The sequence below is a fragment of the Eleutherodactylus coqui genome, chromosome 1 (genome assembly GCF_035609145.1).
Source record: "Eleutherodactylus coqui strain aEleCoq1 chromosome 1, aEleCoq1.hap1, whole genome shotgun sequence".
Classification (NCBI taxonomy): domain Eukaryota; kingdom Metazoa; phylum Chordata; class Amphibia; order Anura; family Eleutherodactylidae; genus Eleutherodactylus; species Eleutherodactylus coqui.
This window is the reverse complement of record NC_089837.1, coordinates 41,185,149-41,208,486: the sequence shown is the minus strand read 5'-3', so window position 1 is coordinate 41,208,486 and position 23,338 is coordinate 41,185,149. Positions and strand designations below refer to the sequence as shown.

Here is a 23,338-nt window from a genome sequence, read left to right as displayed (position 1 = left end):
TGAATACCAGGCAAACAACAGATACAAAACAGGGAACAAACCCCAGCACAGGAGCCAGACACACAGGAGCTCTGAGCAGGCTGACTGCTCAGGAACCCTGAAAATAATTGGCAACTCCCAGCCAAGAAGATATGTATTATATAGGAAAGAGGTAGAAACTGATTGGCTAACAGAAATGTCAATCACCAGCCACACCTCATTGACAGTTGCAAGACTAATTAACCTGGACTAGTAAGCACAGGAGATGATAAACCTAACTAGTCAGGATAGAACCCACAGAAACAAAGGTGTGCTGGCAAATACTTTGAGCATGTGCTGACTGTGATGTGACAGTACCCCTAGCTGTGAATTGTAGGTCAATACTAGAGATACATGATTTTTTCCTTCCTTCTCTGTGTATTGGAGTAGTTGATTTCTGGGCATCCTGGTGGCTCTCGTGATTTAGTCATCAATTGAAGAAGCCCTGATTTTAAATATGGTTGTATCTGATGGCCTGGCTGTAGACAATGGACTTTTTGATATGCTTGGGATGAGAACTGTCCCATCTGAGGTATGTGGGCCGATCAATCGTTTTTTTGTACAGGGATGTCTGTATTAAGTTGGTGGTGGTGTCCAAAAAGTTGATTTCTGTATACGAGTAGCTTAAAGGAGATGTCCCGCGCCGAAACGGGTTTTTTTTTTTTTTAAACCCCCCCCCCCCCCGTTCGGCGCGAGACAACCCCGATGCAGGGGTTAAAAAAACCACCCGCACAGCACTTACCTGAATCCCGGCGGTCCGGCGTCTTCATACTCACCTGCTGAAGATGGCCGCCGGGATCCTCTGTCTTCGTGGACCGCAGCTCTTCTGTGCGGTCCACTGCCGATTCCAGCCTCCTGATTGGCTGGAATCGGCACGTGACGGGGCGGAGCTACACGGAGCCGCTCTCTGGCACGAGCGGCTCCATAGAAGACTGCTGAAGACCCGGACTGCGCAAGCGCGGCTAATTTGGCCATCGGAGGCCAAAAATTAGTCGGCACCATGGAGACGAGGACGCTAGCAACGGAGCAGGTAAGTAAAAAACTTTTTATAACTTCTGTATGGCTCATAATTAATGCACAATGTATATTACAAAGTGCATTATTATGGCCATACAGAAGTGTATAGACCCACTTGCTGCCTCGGGACAACCCCTTTAATGTCTGTTTTATGGTGGGGTGGAATGCATTAAATCTGTCATGGAATTTTATTAGTTCTTGTTTGGTGTTGGTCAAGATGACTATGATGTCATCAATGTAGCGGAAGTAAGGCAATGGTTTGCTGGAGCAGGAGGCCAGAAAGTCGCTCTCCAGATTCCATTCTTGGCTTGGCTGGGTCTGTGTTTAGAGGCTGTTGTCTGCCTGTTTTCAGGACGTCTGCGGCTGCTGCAGTCAAACATAGACCTCAGCGTTCAAACAAGTTTTTAATTGCAGCATTTGGAGATAAAGAAAATATAGTAAATAACCTACTTTGGGGGACATTGTTAAAAAAAGTTAAAGCAACCCTCTAGTTTTGGGACAAAATCTTGTCCTGAGACCGAAAGACGCAGTAATACTGTAGTAGCCTGAAGTATACATATCTGGCCCCTCCATAAATGTCCATAAATGTCATGTCTTGTCAGTGATTTATGTGTATTGCACAGCTGCAGCGTGCAAGAGGTTAATATCTAGGTATGTCAGGAAAATGTAACAGTTTGTGTGTATCAAATGTTGTCACATGAGCATGGAACATATATGTGTTTGCAAGGTGTGCAAATAGGTTTTTTTGGTCTGGAGAGTCAAAAGAGATAGATATGATGATTGGGTGATCAGAGAACCCAGCAATCAGTCCACCAGACAGTCTCTGAGTGAGCCTGCATGTCTCCCTGTGGATTATATAATCCATCTGAAAGAAGTGCGACAGTAAGGAGAGAGTCCCACCTAGGCCTTTCTAAGATGGAGGAAGTTGAGAGGTATCCCTTCTACCTGAATATGGAGAATACCTCGTCTTACCTCCAGTTGGTCTACAATTTGCAAGTCATCATGGAAGGATTGAGAGACTGCCCTAATGGACATCTAAACTGTGAGTGTTGGCTGGTAGGGTGAGTGAGAGAAGTCGTCATAGAGAGTGATGTTACAGATAGCGAGGACTGTACATATCAAGATGTACCGAGTTGCCTCCCTGCCACTTCACAAGTAACAGTTGTTCCAGAGCCAGTCCTCCATTGTAAGAACTGCTGTGTATTATGCCTGCTGGATATTACAGTAAAGAGAGACTTCACCGACCGTTCCCAGTTTAGTCTATTTAAAGTACAGTCCTGTGTGTGGACTATTTATTGCACCATTGTCAGAGTTCACCACAGTGGATTGAACAGTGGCGTCACCCGTGACGTATACTGAAGTTTCCACGCAGAGAATTATACAGGTAACCGCACCATGAGCATTGCCTGGAAAGGCCTGCCAGCGCCTCGGCAAAGGCTTGCACACATCCCTCTAGGGAGGAGATGGTAGTGCCATAGTGACATCCCTTTCAGATACCCCACCATCTAATCAACTGTGGGCCCTGCGCCTTGGTCACTGCAATACTACCTGCTGCTGGTCTTCTGTGCCGATGTCCCTGTAATCCGCTGGTTCCGGGTCTTGTTTTCAGCCATCCAAGATGACCAATGCAATCTTCGTGTATTAGTAGTGCTAAACTACCAATGCACTATACCTGCTCTCTGATTGGCCAGCACTGCTTACATAATCAGTGCTGGCCAATCAGAAAGCAGTGCAAAGTGTGCATTAGGAGGCTAGAAGACTGCAACTGCCCAAGATCCCAAACCAGCAGACCATACGGACATCAGCAGAGAAGACCAATAGCCGCTATATATAAAGTCCCGTCACATCACCGTCATCACAAGACCTTCAGCTGCCACTTCTCCTCCTCACTGCTGAGCTCCGCCTCCTTATATACTGATCACATGATGGTGACATCATCACAGGTCCTTCAGCCACTACTTTTCCTCCCCAATGCTGAGCTCCGCCTCCTTATATACTGATCACATGATGGTGACATCATCACAGGTCCTTCACCTATCGCAGTGTAGCAGGTCCTGGTCCATGCTGTTGTTTGTTATCAGCCAGAGTATATATATAAATATACACAAATACAGCACACTAATATCCGCTACATTCACACCTGACGGTTGCTACATTATTTTAGTGAGATTTAAACCAAATTAAGGGGAAAAAAGTATAAAAACTTCCTGTGACACTCAAGGATTCAGGTAGGTTTATGTTAAGCTGTTTTTGTGCAGTTTTGTTGGGTATTTTGCTGCAGTTTCAGTAATTGCAGTAAGTAGAAGGTCTTGTGGTGCACAGACACCTTCCTGCAGGTATAATAAGGACTTGTGGTGCGCAGACACCTTCCTGCTGGTATAATAAGGGCTTGTGGTGCGCAGACACCTTCCTGCAGGTATAATATGGGCTTGTGGTGCGCAGAGACCTTCCTGCAGGTATAATAAGGGCTTGTGGTGCACAGACACCTTCCTGCGGGTATAATGAGGGCTTGTGGTGCGCAGACACCTTCCTGCAGGTATAATAAGGGCTTGTGGTGCGCAGACACCTTCCTGCAGGTATAATAAGGGCTTGTGGTGCGCAGACCCCTTCCTGCAGGTATAATATGGGCTTGTGGTGCGCAGACACCTTCCTGCAGGTATAATAAGGGCTTGTGGTGCGCAGGCACCTTCCTGCAGGTATAATAAGGGCTTGTGGTGCGCAGACACCTTCCTGCAGCTATAATAAGGGCTTGTGGTGTGCAGACACCTTCCTGCAGGTATAATAAGGGCTTGTGGTGCGCAGACACCTTCCTGCAGGTATAATAAGGGCTTGTGGTGCGCAGACACCTTCCTGCAGGTATAATAAGGGCTTGTAGTGCGCAGACACCTTCCTGCAGGTATAATAAGGGCTTGTGGTGCGCAGACACCTTCCTGCAGGTCTAATGAGGGCTTGTGGCGCGCAGACACCTTTCTGCAGGTATAATAAGGGCTTGTGGTGTGCAGACACCTTCCTGCAGGTATAATAAGGGCTTGTGGTGTGCAGACACCTTCCTGCAGGTATAATAAGGGCTTGTGGTGCGCAGACACCTTCCCGCAGGTATAATAAGGGCTCGTGGTGCGCAGACACCTTCCCGCAGGTATAATAAGGGCTCGTGGTGCGCAGACACCTTCCCGCAGGTGTAATGAGGGCTTGTGGCGCGCAGACACCTTCCCGCAGGTGTAATGAGGGCTTGTGGTGCGCAGACCCCTTCCCGCAGGTATAATAAGGGCTCGTGGTGCGCAGACACCTTCCCGCAGGTGTAATGAGGGCTTGTGGCGCGCAGACACCTTCCCGCAGGTCTAATGAGGGCTTGTGGCGCGCAGACACCTTCCCGTGGGTCTAATGAGGGCTTGTGGTGTGCAGACACCTTCCTGCGGGTATAATAAGGGCTTGTGGTGTGCGCAGAGACCTTCCTGCAGGTATAATAAGGGCTTGTGGTGTGCGCAGACACCTTCCTGCAGGTATAATAAGGGCTTGTGGTGCGCAGACACCTTCCTGCAGGTGTAATAAGGGCTTGTGGCACGCAGACCCCTTCCCGCAGGTATAATAAGGGCTTGTGGTGCGCAGACACCTTCCCGCACGTATAATAAGGGCTCGTGGTGCGCAGACACCTTCCCGCAGGTGTAATGAGGGCTCGTGGTGCGCAGACACCTTCCCGCAGGTATAATAAGGGCTCGTGGTGCGCAGACACCTTCCCGCAGGTCTAATGAGGGCTTGTGGCGCGCAGACACCTTCCCGTGGGTCTAATGAGGGCTTGTGCCACGCAGACACCTTTCTGCGGGTATAATAAGGGCTTGTGGTGCACAGACACCTTCCTGCGGGTATAATAAGGGCTTGTGGTGTGCGCAGAGACCTTCCTGCAGGTATAATAAGGGCTTGTGGTGTGCGCAGACACCTTCCTGCAGGTATAATAAGGGCTTGTGGTGCGCAGACACCTTCCTGCAGGTGTAATAAGGGCTTGTGGCACGCAGACCCCTTCCCGCAGGTATAATAAGGGCTTGTGGTGCGCAGACACCTTCCCGCACGTATAATAAGGGCTCGTGGTGCGCAGACACCTTCCCGCAGGTGTAATGAGGGCTTTGTGGTGCGCAGACACCTTCCCGCAGGTATAATAAGGGCTCGTGGTGCGCAGACACCTTCCCGCAGGTGTAATGAGGGCTTGTGGCGCGCAGACACCTTCCCGCAGGTCTAATGAGGGCTTGTGGCGCGCAGACACCTTCCCGTGGGTCTAATGAGGGCTTGTGGCACGCAGACACCTTTCTGCGGGTATAATAAGGGCTTGTGGTGCACAGACACCTTCCTGCGGGTATAATAAGGGCTTGTGGTGTGCGCAGAGACCTTCCTGCAGGTATAATAAGGGCTTGTGGTGTGCGCAGACACCTTCCTGCAGGTATAATAAGGGCTTGTGGTGCGCAGGCCCCTTCCTGCAGGTCTAATGAGGGCTTGTGGCGTGTAGACACCGTCCCGCAGGTCTAATGAGGGCTTGTGGCGCGCAGACACCTTCCCAAAGGTCTAATAAGAGCTTTTGGCGCGCAGACACCTTCCCGCAGGTCTAATGAGGGCTTGTGGTGCGCAGACACCTTCCGCAGGTCTAATGAGGGCTTGTGGCGCGCAGACACCTTCCCGCAGGTCTAATGAGGGCTTGTGGCGCGCAGACACCTTCTCGCAGGTCTAATGAGGGCTTGTGGCGCGCAGACACCTTCCCGCAGGTCTAATGAGGGCTTGTGGCGCACAGACACCTTCTCGCAGGTCTAATGAGGGCTTGTGGCGCGCAGACACCTTCCCGCAGGTCTAATGAGGGCTTGTGGCGCGCAGACACCTTCCCGCAGGTCTAATGAGGGCTTGTGGCGCGCAGACACCTTCCCGCAGGTCTAATGAGGGCTTGTGGCGCGCAGACACCTTCTCGCAGGTCTAATGAGGGCTTGTGGCGCGCAGACACCTTCTCGCAGGTCTAATGAGGGCTTGTGGCGCGCAGACACCTTCTCGCAGGTCTAATGAGGGCTTGTGGCGCGCAGACACCTTCCCGCAGGTGTAATGAGGGCTTGTGGCGCGCAGACACCTTCCCGCAGGTCTAATGAGGGCTTGTGGTGCGCAGACACCTTCCCGCAGGTCTAATGAGGGCTTGTGGCGCGCAGACACCTTCCCGCAGGTGTAATGAGGGCTTGTGGCGCGCAGACACCTTCCCGCAGGTGTAATGAGGGCTTGTGGTGCGCAGACACCTTCCTGCAGGTATAATAAGGGCTTGTGGAGCGCAGACACCTTCCCGCAGGTCTAATGAGGGCTTGTGGCGCGCAGACACCTTCCCGCAGGTCTAATGAGGGCTTGTGGCGCGCAGACACCTTCCCGCAGGTCTAATGTGGGCTTGTGGCGCGCAGACACCTTCCCGCAGGTCTAATGAGGGCTTGTGGCACGCAGACACCTTCCCGCAGGTCTAATGAGGGCTTGTGGCGCGCAGACACCTTCCCGCAGGTCTAATGAGGGCTTGTGGCGCGCAGACACCTTCCCGCAGGTCTAATGAGGGCTTGTGGCGCGCAGACACCTTCCCGCAGGTCTAATGAGGGCTTTGCGGTGCGCAGACACCTTCCCGCAGGTCTAATGAGGGATTTGCGGTGCGCAGACACCTTCCCGCAGGTCTAATGAGGGCTTTGCGGTGCGCAGACACCTTCCCGCAGGTCTAATGAGGGCTTTGCGGTGCGCAGACACCTTCCCGCAGGTCTAATGAGGGCTTTGCGGTGCGCAGACACCTTCCCGCAGGTCTAATGAGGGCTTTGCGGTGCGCAGACACCTTCCCGCAGGTCTAATGAGGGCTTTGCGGTGCGCAGACACCTTCCCGCAGGTCTAATGAGGGCTTTGCGGTGCGCAGACACCTTCCCGCAGGTCTAATGAGGGCTTTGCGGTGCGCAGACACCTTCCCGCAGGTCTAATGAGGGCTTTGCGGTGCGCAGACACCTTCCCGCAGGTCTAATGAGGGCTTTGCGGTGCGCAGACACCTTCCCGCAGGTCTAATGAGGGCTTTGCGGTGCGCAGACACCTTCCCGCAGGTCTAATGAGGGCTTGTGGCGCGCAGACACCTTCCCGCAGGTCTAATGAGGGCTTGTGGCGCGTAGACACCTTCCCGCAGGTCTAATGAGGGCTTGTGGTGCGCAGACACCTTCCCGCAGGTCTAATGAAGGCTTGTGGCGCGCAGACATCTTCCCGCAGGTCTAATGAGGGCTTGTGGCGCGCAGACACCTTCCCGCAGGTCTAATGAGGGCTTTGCGGTGCGCAGACACCTTCCCGCAGGTCTAATGAGGGCTTTGCGGTGCGCAGACACCTTCCCGCAGGTCTAATGAGGGCTTTGCGGTGCGCAGACACCTTCCCGCAGGTCTAATGAGGGCTTTGCGGTGCGCAGACACCTTCCCGCAGGTCTAATGAGGGCTTTGGGGTGCGCAGACACCTTCCCGCAGGTCTAATGAGGGCTTTGCGGTGCGCAGACACCTTCCCGCAGGTCTAATGAGGGCTTTGCGGTGTGCAGACACCTTCCCGCAGGTCTAATGAGGGCTTTGCGGTGCGCAGACACCTTCCCGCAGGTCTAATGAGGGCTTTGCGGTGCGCAGACACCTTCCCGCAGGTCTAATGAGGGCTTTGCGGTGCGCAGACACCTTCCCGCAGGTCTAATGAGGGCTTTGCGGTGCGCAGACACCTTCCCGCAGGTCTAATGAGGGCTTTGCGGTGCGCAGACACCTTCCCGCAGGTCTAATGAGGGCTTTGCGGTGCGCAGACACCTTCCCGCAGGTCTAATGAGGGCTTTGCGGTGCGCAGACACCTTCCCGCAGGTCTAATGAGGGCTTTGCGGTGCGCAGACACCTTCCCGCAGGTCTAATGAGGGCTTTGCGGTGCGCAGACACCTTCCCGCAGGTCTAATGAGGGCTTTGCGGTGCGCAGACACCTTCCCGCAGGTCTAATGAGGGCTTTGCGGTGCGCAGACACCTTCCCGCAGGTCTAATGAGGGCTTTGCGGTGCGCAGACACCTTCCCGCAGGTCTAATGAGGGCTTTGCGGTGCGCAGACACCTTCCCAATCACAATCTTATATATAAAATGCAAAATTTGTGTTACGGATTATGGATTGTGGATCCACCAGACCAACCAACCAAGCCTAGACAGGACCTGGTGTGGTTGGCAGCTGACTCCTCAGGTAGAGGGACTGTTGCCATGAAAAGGGACGAACTCAAATTCAGTAATACAAACAGAACTCAGAACAGAGCGACAGATACACACTAGTGGACAGACAAAAGCAAGACAGGCAGCCAAAACACTCACCAGCACACTCGCACGAACAAATGGAATTGCTCTAAGTACAAGGAATTAGCTTGTGGATTGACCAAGTCACTTAAGCTGCGAGCCCATTGCAAGGGTCCTTATTGTCTCGTGGTTCCTACACCAATGAGACAACTAACCCCAGGATACCTACCTGCAAGCAGGGCGATCGACCTGCACTGGAACTTCACGTCTGACTATCACTGATGGAGTAGCAAGGGACTGGCAGCAGACAGAGGAGCATGAATATGCAGGACAGAGCAAGGGACCATGAACAGAAATGGGAACTGACAAAAAACTATTGTACAGACAGAATGGATAAGCAAGAAGCCTCAGACAGAACAGAAGGCCTGAAATAAACCCAACACGGGGAGGCTGACAAGACACAGATCACACAGAACTCAGGCTGCAAACACAGAACTCAAGAGAGAGGGGCAGAACTGAGACATAACGAACAGAACTCAAACAGAAGTAGGTGACCAAAGAAAGCAGAGTGTCAGAACCTAAGGCTGCATGTCCACGGGCGTGAATCCGCCAAAAATAAATCGCCGGCAGATCACGCTGTGGGAAGCTTTCCATAGCGTTGCTATGGAAGCGCAGCCGTGTGGCTTCCACAAGCGGAGAATCATAGCGATTCATGCCGCGATTTGCCACAATTCTCCGCGGTGAGCCTATCTGTCATCCCCCCTCATCCCCTTCGGCGGAATATCACTGGCGATATTCCGCAACGGCCGTGGACAGGGAACCTTAGACACACCAATTCTGAGGCAAAGGAGAAGTGCAACAGCTCAGCTTAAATAGAGGAGTAATGCCTAATTAACCACACAGGTGAGCTAAGAGCCAGAAGAACTGGTATCCTTCTCAGTGCTGGACGAAAGCAGACAGGGAGAGCAGAGGGACGCTTGAAGCTGCCAGCAACCGCATGAGAGCGGCAGACACGAACAACAACCTTGCAGTCTGTTTGTTTGTGTCATACAAATCCACAGTTCTGGTCTGATTTGAGTGAAATTTTGCATGAGTGGTTTTTGGCACAGCCACTAATCACAGCTTAGATTTAATTTTTTATACTGCTGAGGTAAAATGTAAGCTGAGCTGTGATTGGTTGCTATAGATTGCAGACTTAGACCTGCCATGATCGTAATCTTTCTATGTGGGCTGGGGTCCTGCGTATTTGCCCCAGGGGTGTCCGAGCTCCTGTTTGGGTTCTCCTGTCAGTGAATGGGCTGGATCCTGGGTAAATTGTCAATTTTACAACTGTCAAGTCTTATGTTAATTGTTTAGTTAAATTTTATAAGTCTATGTTCTCACTAGATGCTCCTTGTTGTTAGCTTAACATGAATATATTCCAATCACTGTAAATGTGCTTTCTTTTAATGTGAATGGTCTAAATTCCCCATTTAGAAGGAGGGCCGCATGGAAAGAGTCGCCGAGGTCTAGGGCTGATGTGGTTTGTTTCCAAGAAACACATTTTGTAGCTTCTGCACCTCCTAAAATGTCTCATATAAAATACCCCTTGACATTCGTTGCCAATTTTTAGGCTACAATAATAACTAGAGATGAGCGAGTATACTCGCTAAAGGCAATTGCTCGAGCGAGCATTGCCTTTAGCGAGTATCTCCCCCGCTTGAGACAGAAGGTTCGGATGCCGGCTGTCAGCAGGAGGGAGCGGGGGGGAGAGAGAGATCTCCCCTCCGTTCCGCCCCGCTCTCCCCCGCAGCTCCGTGCCCGCCGCCGGCACCCGAGCCTTCCGTCTCGAGCGGGGGAGATACTCGCTAAAGGCAATGCTCGCTCGAGCAATTGCCCTTAGCGAGTATACTCGCTCATCTATAATAATAACCTTACCAAAACCAGGCAGAGAACCAAACTTCACAGAAAATTTTCACCCAATATCTTTGCTAAATTCAGACGCGAGAATATATGCAAAAGTAACAGCCAAAAGTCTCCTAAATATTTTAGCCAGCATAATTCACTCAAACCAAGTAGGCTTTACCAAAGGCAGACAGGCCTCAGACGGCACCAGGAGAATTATAATTCTCCTGTACTGTGCGAGACCCACCCAAATCCCTACCATTTTATTAGCATTGGACATCGAAAAGACCTTTGATAGTGTTCACTAGGTATATGCATTTGCAACCCTAGAGAAATTTGGCCTACGTGAAAATTCAATGAAATTGATTAAAATTTTGTACACCAATCCAACCGCAAGGTTTTTGGTAGACGGTACCTTGTCGTGGCCTTTTGGATTTACCAATGGCTGGAGACAAGGTTGCCTGCTATCTCCATTAATATTCACAATAGCCATTGAACTATTGGCTGAGGCGCTACATAACGATACAGAGACAAGAGGATCAATGCAGGCCTTCGGCATCACACATTAGGCCTCTTTGTCGACAACATTATACTTACACTAATAAATCCCTTAGTGTTGCTCTGTGATGCCCATCAGATTATAAAAGAATATGGGAAAATCTTCTATTACAAGCTAAACACAAACATGTCCCAGATTTTAGGAGCTAATGTCCCTCCAGACCTAAAAATGGCGATACAAAAATAATTCCCTTTTAGTTGGCAAATTGACAGGATCCCATATGTTACTCTAACATACTCCTTTAAACTACTGATTGAAAAAACTTTAACCCTTTACTAGAAACCATGCAACAAGAAATTAATGCTCATAAAACGCACAGCCTATCTTGGCTAAGTAGGATCTTGATCTATAAAATGATAACGTTAACTAAGGTTCTTCTTTATGTTTTCAGATCCTTGTCAATCCCCGTCCCAAAAAGGATTCTCAATAAACTTGGCTAAGTAGGATCTCGATCTATAAAATGATAACGTTAACTAAGGTCCTTTATGTTTTCGGATCCTTGTCAATCCCCGTCCCAAAAAGGATTCTCAATAAACTTCAAAGTCAAATTTTAAACTTTGTTTGGGAGGGCAAAAAACCCAGAGTGGCAGCAAATATATTATTACTAAGACTGGGCAAAGGAGGGGTGGGAATACCCAAGCTGGAAGCATATTGCAAAACATCTATCATCAACCAAACCAACCAATGGTTAGCAGCAGCAAAAGCTGTAGACTGGAGGGGAATTGAGGGAGCAATAGTGGGCCCTAAACCCCTAGGAGCGTTATTGCGGGTGACTTCTCTATCCTTCTTCCAGGAAGGTCAAACATTAAAAATTGATAATCCAAATTTTCCGTTGATCATGTGGACCTCATTGGAAGCTCAGCGACCATTTATTAAGAGCCAGGGTATTGCATCCTAAATGTGAGAAACTAAATTACCAATAGAGGTGTGGGAATACTTTATTAGCGATCTGTCAACAAACATATGGAAAATGAAAGAGATTACACATGTTTATGACATACTAGAAGGAGAAAAAATTTATCCCTTTCAAGAGTTACTAGCGGAATTTGGTCTTCAAGATGGAGAAAGATTACACTACTTTCACATCCACTCCTTCTTGAAATCGTCAAATATACCCAAAGTGAAAATTCCCAGTTCTTGCAGAAAGACGACCCAACTAACAAATCGTACATCAGAAATATCTATGATTACTTTACAGGCAATTATGAAGTTCACAAGAAAATGCACCTAATAGACTGGGAGAGGGAACTGGGAAAGGTCTTTCACATGAAAATTTGAGAAGGAGCACTCAAATTAGCATCACGGGCGACAAAGGGAGCAGGGATCCTTGAAACCTATACAAAAATCATTACACAGCGGTATTCTGAAGAATACAGGGAGAAGATCAATGCTGGAGGGAATGGGGGAACCCAGGAACATTCCTACTAGAGATGAGCGAGCACACTTGTTTAAGGCTGAAGCTCGAGTGAGCATCCGTCTTTTCGAGTAACTGATTACTCGTCTGAGCACCATGCAGGGGGGCAGGGAGCGGGGGGGGGGGGGGGGGGAGAGAAATCCACCCTCCACTCCCCCCATCCCCACATGTTGCTCGCTCAGTTACTCAAAAAGAGCGTGCTCGCTCATCTGTAATTACTACATATTTTTTGTGATGCAGGAAAAAAACACTCATATATATAACCCCATTCAAAAAAATGTGGTTCATATTTGTGCGATATTTCTGCATCTCACAACGCAGAAATCTCACGCAATCTTCTTGCCTGCTCGAAAGCACCCTCAGTATAGATCTCTGCTTATTCCATGAATTCATGTATTGATGATTTTCCAACCGCACTTGCTGGAAGGTTGTTCCAAGCATCGAACTGGAATCCCCCTGTAATGTGGTGACGGCTCCGAAAGACCAGTTTCTCTGAATGCTCTACAAGGGGGTTCTGTATATCACACATGATGATGTCCCCCATATGATTTAGAGTCTCTCTTTCTCTCATAAAGGGCCGGCAGTACTAAAACCCTCCAGTTCTCTCATGTCCTCATCCAAAATGGTCCTCATGAATGACCCACCGAGGATAAAGAAGACCAGCAATGAGATTACCAAGAAGATACTGAACTTCACCTTAGAGATCATCTACCTGCTGACCGGAGAGGTAAACTTTTCTGTATTTCTCAGTTCTTATGGCTCGGGTTACACAACGACTTAAACAGGTCAAAATGACCAAATCTTACATTATAGCTTTGTGACCTTGTACATTAATAAAAGTGAAAAAGGTCAATAAAGGTTTCCATGAACGATGATCCCAAGAAATCCAACCCTACTGGATTTCTTACATTTGTCCGGTCACAACAACTCGTAAGCCACATTGGGACCAGATTTGCAATGCCGTAGAGCAATATTTCAGTGTTAGACCAAGCGCTATGTGTCTCGGCTAAAGTCACCATGTAGCCTTATCCTTATTGCATTATTGAACAAGCTAAACAAAGTTATGTTAAAATACATTAACCTTTTTCCAATCCACTGTCAGACATCTTTCTCGACATCCTGATTGAAGCCTGTACAGCTCCGATGTCAGAAGACGTCCGACAGGGTATTCATACTGTATATTGCCAGCCGCTCCACTGCTTACAATTCTGCAGTACTGGCTTTAGTTGTATAATGGCAAAAAGTGAAAGCCCCTAGGAAACCCCTGAATTAGGTTTAGGTTGCATGCTGGGTGCCTTCTATTAGGGCGATCCTTCTCTGTTTTAGGAGGGGGTACTTGGACCAATCTTGAGGTAGACAAGAGCCTTCATTCCACAAGGGGATATGTATACCCCGTTTTGATAATATTTTTTGGCCTCCTTCTCCCTTGAGAATTATATATGGGGTTCCTTCCCCAACTATTATAAGTTTTGTTGGTAATCCCTATTTGTATGGGATGTTATTTTCCCTTAGTGTGGAAGTAAATGGGGTAAATCTTTTCCTGGTGAGCATTGTAGTTTGGGAGAGGTCCACGAATAGTTGGATTCTTTTGTACGGATGTGGTAGATTCTTAAGTTTCCTTGCTGCTTGCATCATATTTTCCGTAATGTGAAAAAATACATGCTATAATGTCTCTAGGCAGGTCTTCGTAGACTGATTTTTAATGTGGAAGCCTATGTATTTTATCAATTATTAATTCCTATAGATTTTTAAGTTTCTCAAATATTCAAAAAGAAAAGATGAAAAGGCGGCACTCCTTGGAATTCAAAATTTATAGCAGCACTTGATTTCATATCAAACAATAGCAGGTGCAAAAACAGGTCACGGTGCACAAAAAATAGGCAGCAGCTGTTTCTTTCAATGCAGGTAGAAAGGACGCAGTTGCATTTTTTTTTAACTATTCACAAATTGACTTAAAAAAATCTAAGCACTAAGTCTTGAATATCACATACAATCCCGAGCAGAGGAAGAAATCCAGTTGGTTTGGACGGTTAACTGCAGTCATATAATGCGTCCAACCGCGTACCAAGAGGTTTTTAGAGTGTATAAAGAGGTGTCTCCGTTCCAAGATGATAATGAATTCCTAGATGAATGGCCTAAAATTCACATGGAGCACTCACTGAAACTAACGCATTCGAAGTCTGAATACGAGTCTGTAGTGGCACAACTGTCTGACGCTAAACAAGAGCTGAAAAACCGTTTAACTGAAGACCAATTCATGACCTTCCTGACAACTTTGGAGAAACGCCTTATTACCATTCAAGCAGATGTAAAAGAAAGAAAAAGAGATAAATCCCTGAGAGACAAACAAGATTGTGAAAGAGGGAAACATGTTCAATGGAAAAATAATAAGAAGGCTTTTAAGAAAGAGGAATGAACCGGTAAAGAAAGGATCATTGGACAACTGATTCCGACTCAAGTTTGTCAGAAAGATCTGTGTTCAGTCAGGAGCAAAAAAATAGTAGGAAACCAGTCATTTCATTTAGACGTAGTACCAAATGTAAAATCAATAAGTAAAAGGTAGATATAAAGAAAAATCCCAATACTGGTTAGAACGGATGGCCCCCAGCGGAAACTTTAGATGCGGTTCCTGTATGCAGTGTGAACAGAACGCTCAGTTGAAAGTCATTAGAATGGGTGGAGTGACCAGCTGGGTGAAGCAGCTCTTAAACTGCAAGTCCTCTTTTGTAGTTTGTCATCTTCTGTCCCTGCGGTCTATTTTACATAGGGAAAACTACAAGATGTCTATACAAACGTATTGCTGAACACGTGAGATCTATAGCAACTGGAGTGGGAGCTACAAAGCTGATCCAACATGTGAGAAAGGAGCAAGGAGGTAATGGGAAAGTTTTAAGGTTTGCAGTTCTCGAACGACTCGACTGTCCAGACGATGGAGGAGATAGGCTTCAGTTATTGCTGCAGTGAAAAGCGAATTTAACGGAACAAGTGCTTTGGGAGGATTGTGTTTAAATGACAAATGAATTGTATGTTTTTAACGATTTTAACAGTTTGTTTTAATTATTTACTGGTTACTAGGCAACTATGTGTTTTGCCTTCTTTACGTTTGTACAGTTTATTTTTTTGTGGGACAGTAAGGTCGCCTGCAGACGGCCGGGTCGGAATTCTCGCAGCAGGATCCGACCCGCGTCCCTGCAGGAACCAGTGCGGCTCTCGCCTGCTCCCGCGGCTCCAACTCTGATGTGCCAGCTGCCGCCCAGCCAGGTCACGCGCAGAGCGGCGGCGGTGCACTGGGAGTGACATTTCTGTGCGAGCCTCTGCGAGGCCATCTGCATAGGATTGCGTATTGTAATGCAATCCCATGCAGGCGGGCACGGGCGGAAATTCTGCAGGAATTTCCGCCCGTGTGCAGGAGGCCTAAAGCATAGCATAAAGTACTTTTGTGTCCCATGAAGAAATGTATGCTTAACACTTTACACTATAGTCTATAGGAAATGTATGGAAACATAAAGCATTTCTAAAATGTCAAAGTACTACAACTACAGAACTTTAAAAGAAAGACTTTATAGTGAGAAATATATATACATTTTTCAAGTACATTTGACATATATACAAAATAATAGATTAAAAACGGGATGTGAAAAGCTGCTTAATTATGAAACGAATCCTTTACAGTGTAAGTCACAAATGGACGGCTCTCTTACACTCTAGCAGGACGACTTGGGTAATGGTCAGTCATAGATATGCATAAAGAGAAGTCCCAGCAGCACTACCACGCTTTACCACTTCAGTGGGAGGTCACAATGTGTTGCACAGCTTCACTGAAAAGAAAGGAACCAGACAACGTTTCAACCCACGCAGGGGTCTTTCTTGCGTGGGTTGAAACGTTGTCTGTGTGCTGTGGAGTAAATAAAGAGGCATCAGGCGGATGCACTTTTATTGAAAACGCTCTCGTTGCTGCTCACTGGTTCCTTAATTTGCGTACATTGCGTAATGGTCAGGAGACGAGGAGTATTTTCACTGTAAGGCTCTGTTTGTGGATGTTGGCTCTTCAGTTGAGCTGTGTCACCTATTGGACTAATTACAGCAGCGATAGTGTTGGTAATGTAGAAGAGCTGATAGAAACTGATCGGTCATTTAGAATCATTTTTTGGGGGGAGGAGTATTGATTTTTAAAACAAAATTGAAAAGCATAGTGTAGTAGGTCCACTTTATAATAATAACAAGGCATCATTAGATGAACGGTCTTTGTATGAGTGAAGTGCATGAATGAGGATATAGGGGATTAATACCTATTGGCAGGAATCCCTTGTGCAAAAGGTTTATTATACAAGCACAGATACCACGGATAAGATACCACAGCCTATAAAAAGGCTCTCAGAAGCTACCTGTGTTTAGTGGACCTCTTTTTCTGCTTGCTTAGAACATGTTGACCACTAGACGAGCCTTTATGATGCAATCAAAGAGATTTTTCATCCTGCAGCCACATGTGTTCCTCTCATGGCGGCTTCCAAGAGGCATTTTCCAGCAGGCTAATGCTTGGCCGTACACACAAGGGGGGTCACAGGAATGTCTCCACAACATTGTCATATTCCGGTGGCCTGCCTGGTCGCCATGTTTATTGCAAATGAACATGTATGGGACACCAACTTCCACAGCCTACGGGTTTGCACGATCTAGAGGCTCAATTACAGAAAGTGTGGAGAAATAGGCAACAATTGGGCCGTTGCATTTAATTACACCCCCAGTTCCCTAGGATTTCTTAGAGCTTGAGAAAGTGACCTGTGACTCGAAACAGCTGCCGCCTATTTTTGTGCACTGTGTTCTGTTTTTGCACCCGCTATTTTTTTATATTAAATAAAGTGCTGCTATAAATTTTGAATATCAGTAAATGCCGCCTTTTCATCTTTTTTGAATATTTGAGATTCTTTTTTATTCAGACTGAAACACCTTTGAGTTGCCATACAGAGTTGTGGTCAGTGCTGTTGGTCAATTGGTGAATACCATTTGCCTCTTTTCAAAGTTGGATTAAGATTCTTAAGTTTCCTTGCTGCTTGCATCATATTTTCCATGGGTGTTATAATGTTTCTATGCAGGTTTTCGAAGACTGATTTTGAACATGGAAGCCTATATATTCTATCAATGAAAATGTGTCCCTGAAAATTTAGCCTGCGACTTCGCTGGTTGCGCTTGGCCGTGGTAGACTGGAAGCCTTTGCGTCGTCCGATCGGGCTACTAAGCCCCTCTTCTTGAGCCTCTTAATGTGGGGGGTGACTGTGGAGGGTTTTAGAACGCTGTAGAGTGCAGCAGAAGGCCCGAGGGCGCCAGATTGTGCTGGTACCAAATCGGAGCTCCCCCACTGCACGTCCTCTCGTGATGGTAGATAGGCTACCTAACTAATTAAAACTTTTTGCATGTTGCTCTGTATAGTGGACTGAAAGTACTAAAGTCTGCAAATTTTAACAGCTAACTTACTCGCTCTTAAAACTAAATAAAAGACTCAACACTTATCTATGGTTTTAGTGGGGTAGGCCACAGCTTTATTAACTCTTAAATGTGAACAAACTTTTCCATGCTTTGCTACTCGACAAAACTTGTCCGTAATTAGCGAGAAAGACCTCATAAAGTCCTGCTATCGTGGGCTTGATGAAGCTCCCATAATTAAAATGATTCCCTCTTGCTGTGACAACTTTTCCCTACAACATACAATGTCAATGAATAAAGCCCTGCAAAATCAACGCCTCCTCCACAATCAACCAAGACACTGCCATATGTCAATCCTGGATGCTGCATCAATTCCTTCCAAACAAGGGGGCGGGCAGGAAGGAGACTTCTCACCCCATGCTCTCAGCGCAGTATGATTACAATCTCCCGCTTTTTATTGACAGAGGAATAATGGCTTCAGTTCTCTACATGTCTCTCTCCATACACAGGATTACACAATGGTGAAGAAGACATCGGGTGATGGTACAACTCCCAACAGCGATCTCCATGAGTCAGGAGGATGGAGCAGGAGCCAGAGCCCCATCACAGAGGCTCCTCCTCACTTACCGATACATGAGCAGAAGATCCTAGAACTCACCAACAAGATCACTGAGCTGCTGACTGGAGAGGTGACACTGCTGGGAATGCTGGGAAATTATACAGTAACAGCACTAGAGGAGTCTGGGTAATGACTGTATCATTGTGTTGTCAGGTTCCTATAAGGTGTCGGGATGTCGCTGTCTATTTCTCCCTGGAGGAGTGGGAGTATTTAGAAGGACACAAGGATCTGTACAAGAATGTCATGATGGAGAACCACCAGCCTCCCCTATCACAGGGTAAGAAGAGATACAAGATACACTACGAGGACGTCAAGATGGAAACCCACCAGCCTTTTATATCACAAGGTAAGATGAGACCTACAAAATACATTATGTTATAATATACACACACCTACTCTGTATTTTTCGGATTATTGGATGCATTTTTAATCAGAAAAAATAGGCTTAAAGGTTTAGACCTCTAATAGTGTGATCTTCGGGGCGTTCACATCACGTTTTAGCCATCCATCATACATATACGTGTTAATATAAATAATATTCAAACGCATTGCTTGACTTTTCCGTAGGCTAGAGCTGGTCAGATATCATTAAACAGTGCATACTTTTGGCTGGGTTTTGCCTTCTTTACGTTTGTACACTTTATTTTTTGTATGACAGTAAAGCATGACATAAAGTGCGTTTCACATTTTGATTTTACACTATAGTCTATGGGAAAAATATGGAAACATAAAGCATTTCTCAAATGCCAAACAACCACAACTACAAAACTATAAAAGAAAAACTTTATAGTGATAAATGTATATGTTTTTCACAAATGGACGGCTCTCTTACACATTATAGCAGGACGACTTGGGTAATGGTCAGGAAACAAGGAGGATTTTCACTGTAAGGCTCTGTTTGGGGATGTTGGCTCTTAAGTTGAACAGTGTCACCTATTGGACTAAAATGTGATTGTTCCCAGCAAGAGAAACCACGGAATCTTGCAGATATGATACCTTTTAATGGCTAACAAAAATACATAATGTAATAATAGCGAGCTTCCGAACCAACGCAGGGTTCTTCTTCAGGCTTATGGATTGGATCTGAAGACATTTTGCTCTACTGGCTAACACGGTACCAGATCTTTTTTTTCTTTTATACCTATTGGACTAATTACAGCAGAGATAGTATTGGTAATGTAGAAGAGCTGATAGAAAAGGAGCGGTCGTTTAGAATAACTTTTCGGGGAAGAGTATTGATTTTTAAAACAAAATTGAAAAGCATTGTGTAGTAGGTCCACTTTAAAACAAGAACAAGGCATGATTAGATGAAGGTCTTTGTATTAGTGAAGTGCATGAATGAGGATAGGGGATTAATACCTATTGGCAGGAATACCTTGTGCAAAAGGTTTATTATACAAACACAGATACCACAAATAATGATACTACACTCAAAGTTTAAAAAAAAATCAATCACATAGAATGAGTTGTCATTTTACTGCAAAACTTGGCATGTAATTACATCTCAGACAGATATACAAATGATGAGAGTTGTGGGGTGATTAGATGAACGGTCTTGTCACCTGAGGCTCTAAAAGTGGCTCCACTCTCCACCTATAAAAAGGTTCTCAGAGGCTACTTATGTGTAGTGGACCTCTTTTTCTGCTTGTTTAGAGCTGGTTGACCACTAGACAAGACTTTATGATGCAATCAAAGAGATTTTTCCCAGTTAACAATGTTTGAGAGGGGCGCATTATTGGAATGTGCCTCTCTTTCTCTCTCTTTCTCTCTTTCTCTTTCTCGCTTTCTCTTTTTCGCTTTCTCTTTTTCGCTTTCTCTTTTTCGCTTTCTCTTTTTCGCTTTCTCTTTTTCGCTTTCTCTTTTCTTTTCTCTTTTTCTCTTTTTCGCTTTCTCTTTTTCGCTTTCTCTTTTTCGCTTTCTCTTTTTCGCTTTCTCTTTTCTTTTCTCTTTCTCTTTTCTCTTTTCTCTCTCTTTCTCTCTTTCTCTCTTTTCTCTTTTCTCTCTTTCTCTTTTCTCTCTCTTTCTCTCTTTCTCTCTTTTCTCTTTTCTCTCTTTCTCTTTTCTCTCTTTTCTCTCTTTCTCTTTTCTCTCTTTTCTCTTCTCTCTTTTCTCTCCTCTCTTTTCTCTCCTCTCTTTTCTCTCCTCTCTTTTCTCTCCTCTCTTTTCTCTCCTCTCTTTTCTCTCTCCTCTCTTTTCTCTCCTCTCTTTTCTCTCTTTCTCTTTTCTCTCTTTCTCTTTTCTCTCTTTCTCTTTTCTCTCTTTCTCCTTCTCATCTACTTTTGTGATTTAAATTTAAAAATAAATGATAAAATACATTTTTATCTTAACAGATAATCCCAGTGAGAAGTCTGGGGAAAATGTCATGTTATCACCCACTTTTAAAGCAGAAGCTGAAGATATTGTGCAGCACTCTTCAAGAGAAAACCTCCTTACCCTTCACTTACAGCCAGGACATCACAGTAGAAATGACAAGCCATACTCCGGTTCAGAAAGTGGGATATATCTCACAGATCAATTTAATTGTATTCTAGATGAGAGAAGTCACACAGGGCAGAAGCAGTTTCCATGCTCAGAATATGAAAATTCCTTTATAACTGAAGCCAAAGTCAAAGATCATCTGATAATGCATTCAGAACAAAAAACTTTTTCCAGCTCAGATTATGGGAAATGTTTTACAGAAAAAACTGATCTAGTTTCAGATCAGAGAATTCACACAGGAGAAAGGCCATTTTCATGTTCAGAATGTTGGAAATGTTTTATCCTAAAATCACATCTTGAAAAACATCCGATAGTTCAAGCAGGAGAGAAATCAGTCCCGTGTTTAGCATGTGGGAAATCAGAGCAGGTTAATCACATGGGAGAAAAAACATATTTATGTTTAGAATGTGGGAAAGTTTTTAAAAAAAAATCAAGTCTTGTTTCACATCAGAGAACTCACACAGGAGAAAAGCCATTTTCATGTTCAGAATGCGGGCAGTGTTTTACAATAAAATCAAGTCTTGTTTCACATCAGAGAACTCACACAGGAGAGAAGCCATTTCCATGTTCAGAATGTGGTCAGTGTTTTACAAAAAAATCAAGTCTTATTTCACATCAGAGAATTCACACAGGAGAGAAGCCTTTTTCATGTTCAGATTGTGGGAAGTGTTTCACAGAAAAATCAACTCTTGTTTCACATCAGAAAATTCACACAGGAGAGAAGCCGTATTCATGTTCAGATTGTGGGAAATGTTTTATACGGAAATCAGCTCTTGTTAAACATCACAGAATTCACACAGGAGAGAAACCGTTTTCATGTTCAGATTGTGGAAAGTGTTTTACAAGAAAATCAAGTCTTATTTCACATCAGGCAATTCACACAGGAATTCACACAGGATAGAAGCCTTATTCATGCTGAGGCCTCGGTCCGACGAGCCATTTTTTAGCACATAAATAGGTGTCTTCTTCCCAATCCCCGCACTGGTTTTTATCATTTCTTCTGTCCGGAGATAGAAAAATCCCCGCCTCCTGGAGCGCTGCCTCTGATTGGCTAAGTGCTGTGATCAATCACAGCCATTCAAGGAATGGCTGTGATTGATTCGAGCGCTGGCTTGGATTGGTTAAGCATCACAGCACTCAGTCAGTCAGAGGCGGTGCTTCTAGGAGGCAGGGAGTTTTCAATCCCTGTCCAGAAGAAATGATGAAGAACAGTGGCGGGGAACAGGGAGCTGGACAGCGCTTCTATGATGATATATTTTTTTTTCTGTAGCTAGGGCTTATTTAAGGGCTTTAGCAGTAGGATTTCCTTCTGTCAAAGTTGCATCGCATCATACAAAAACTGCGTTTTCGTGCAATGCAACAAAGAGGAAGGCTCCATAGGGAAATATGGGCTACAAAACCTTGCGAGTCGTGTGCATATCGCAAAACTCGTGAGGTCAGTGGCAGTACGCTTTTTAAACCGTTGTCCTATCTTTTGCAGGTGCGATAATTTAGCGCCTCCAAAAAATGGACATGTGAATGCTTTCAATGTAAAGCATTGGTTCTAATACAGCCGTTGTTTTTATCTTGCCTATTCATGCGCTAAAAAATCACTAATCTAACTAAGGCCTTAGGATGTCGGAAATGTTTTCTCCTGAAATCAACTCTTGTTAAACATCAGAAAATTCACACAGGAAAAAAGCCATTTTCATGTTCAGATTGTGGGAAGTGTTTTACAGAAAAATCAACTCTTGTTTCAGATCAGAGAATGCACACAGTAGAGAAACCATTTTCATGGTCAGAATGTGGGAAAAAATTAAATACCCAGTAAATGTTTATATTTTTTGTGTGGAATTAGACTGGATCTGTCAAACACTCCAAATGATACTTACCTGCGATTCACCGTGACCTGGATCCATGAGGGGAAATTATTGTGGATATTGCAGAAAAAAAACTGTCTTTATTTTCATAGCCGTGGAACAGAATTTTCACCATAATGGCGCTTGCTTCTTATTACTATAGTCCTAAATTCACCCACTGCAGGAGAATCCAGAGGTCCATAGTGAAAAAGTAAAAAAAATCAATGTAAACATTTAAATGTTATCCCCTTAATGACTAAGCTTTTTTTTCATTTTTCCATTTTTGTATTTTCTTCCCGCCTTTTAGAAAATCGTAACTCCTTTATTTATCCATTGACGTCGCTGTATGAGGCCTTTTTGTTTTGTGGGACGAGTTGTATTTTTCATTGGTGCTATTTAATGAACCATACGTACTGAAAAACATTTAAAAACTTGTACGTGGAATAAAATAAAAAAAACGAACTTCCACCATTTTTCGGTCTGTCTTATTTCTATGGCGCACAAACTGCAACAAAAATGACTTTAGTCTATGGATCAGTATCATTACTACGATATCAAATTTATATAGTTTTTTTTTTCCTTTCGCTGTACTACTTTTATTTCTTTTCAAATATATTTAATTTTTTAAAATTATTTTCTGCCACCATTTTCTGAGCACAATAACTTTTTTATTTCTCCATTCACATGGAAACTTTTTGATCACTTTTTATTGCATTTTTCTTGGAGACAGGGTGACCAAAAAAGTGCATTTCTGGCTTTTTTTTGTGTCTACATTCATTGTGTGGGGTAAAAATTACATTACTTTGGTAGGTAGGACTTTTATAAATAT

General features: G+C 45.3%; 1 protein-coding gene across 1 annotated transcript in view; it reads left to right on the top strand.

Annotated features, from left to right (window-relative positions):
- Window positions 1–3,087: 3,087 nt before the first annotated feature.
- Window positions 3,088–23,338, top strand: part of LOC136613009 (zinc finger protein 850-like) — a 151,434-nt gene continuing 131,183 nt past the window's right edge. The window contains exons 1-4 of the mRNA XM_066593840.1: window positions 3,088–3,263; window positions 12,729–12,880; window positions 18,084–18,263; window positions 18,347–18,539. Coding sequence (XP_066449937.1) covers window positions 12,761–12,880; window positions 18,084–18,263; window positions 18,347–18,539 — 493 coding nt within the window. The 5' untranslated portion in view covers window positions 3,088–3,263; window positions 12,729–12,760. The remainder of the gene's footprint in view (window positions 3,264–12,728; window positions 12,881–18,083; window positions 18,264–18,346; window positions 18,540–23,338) is intronic.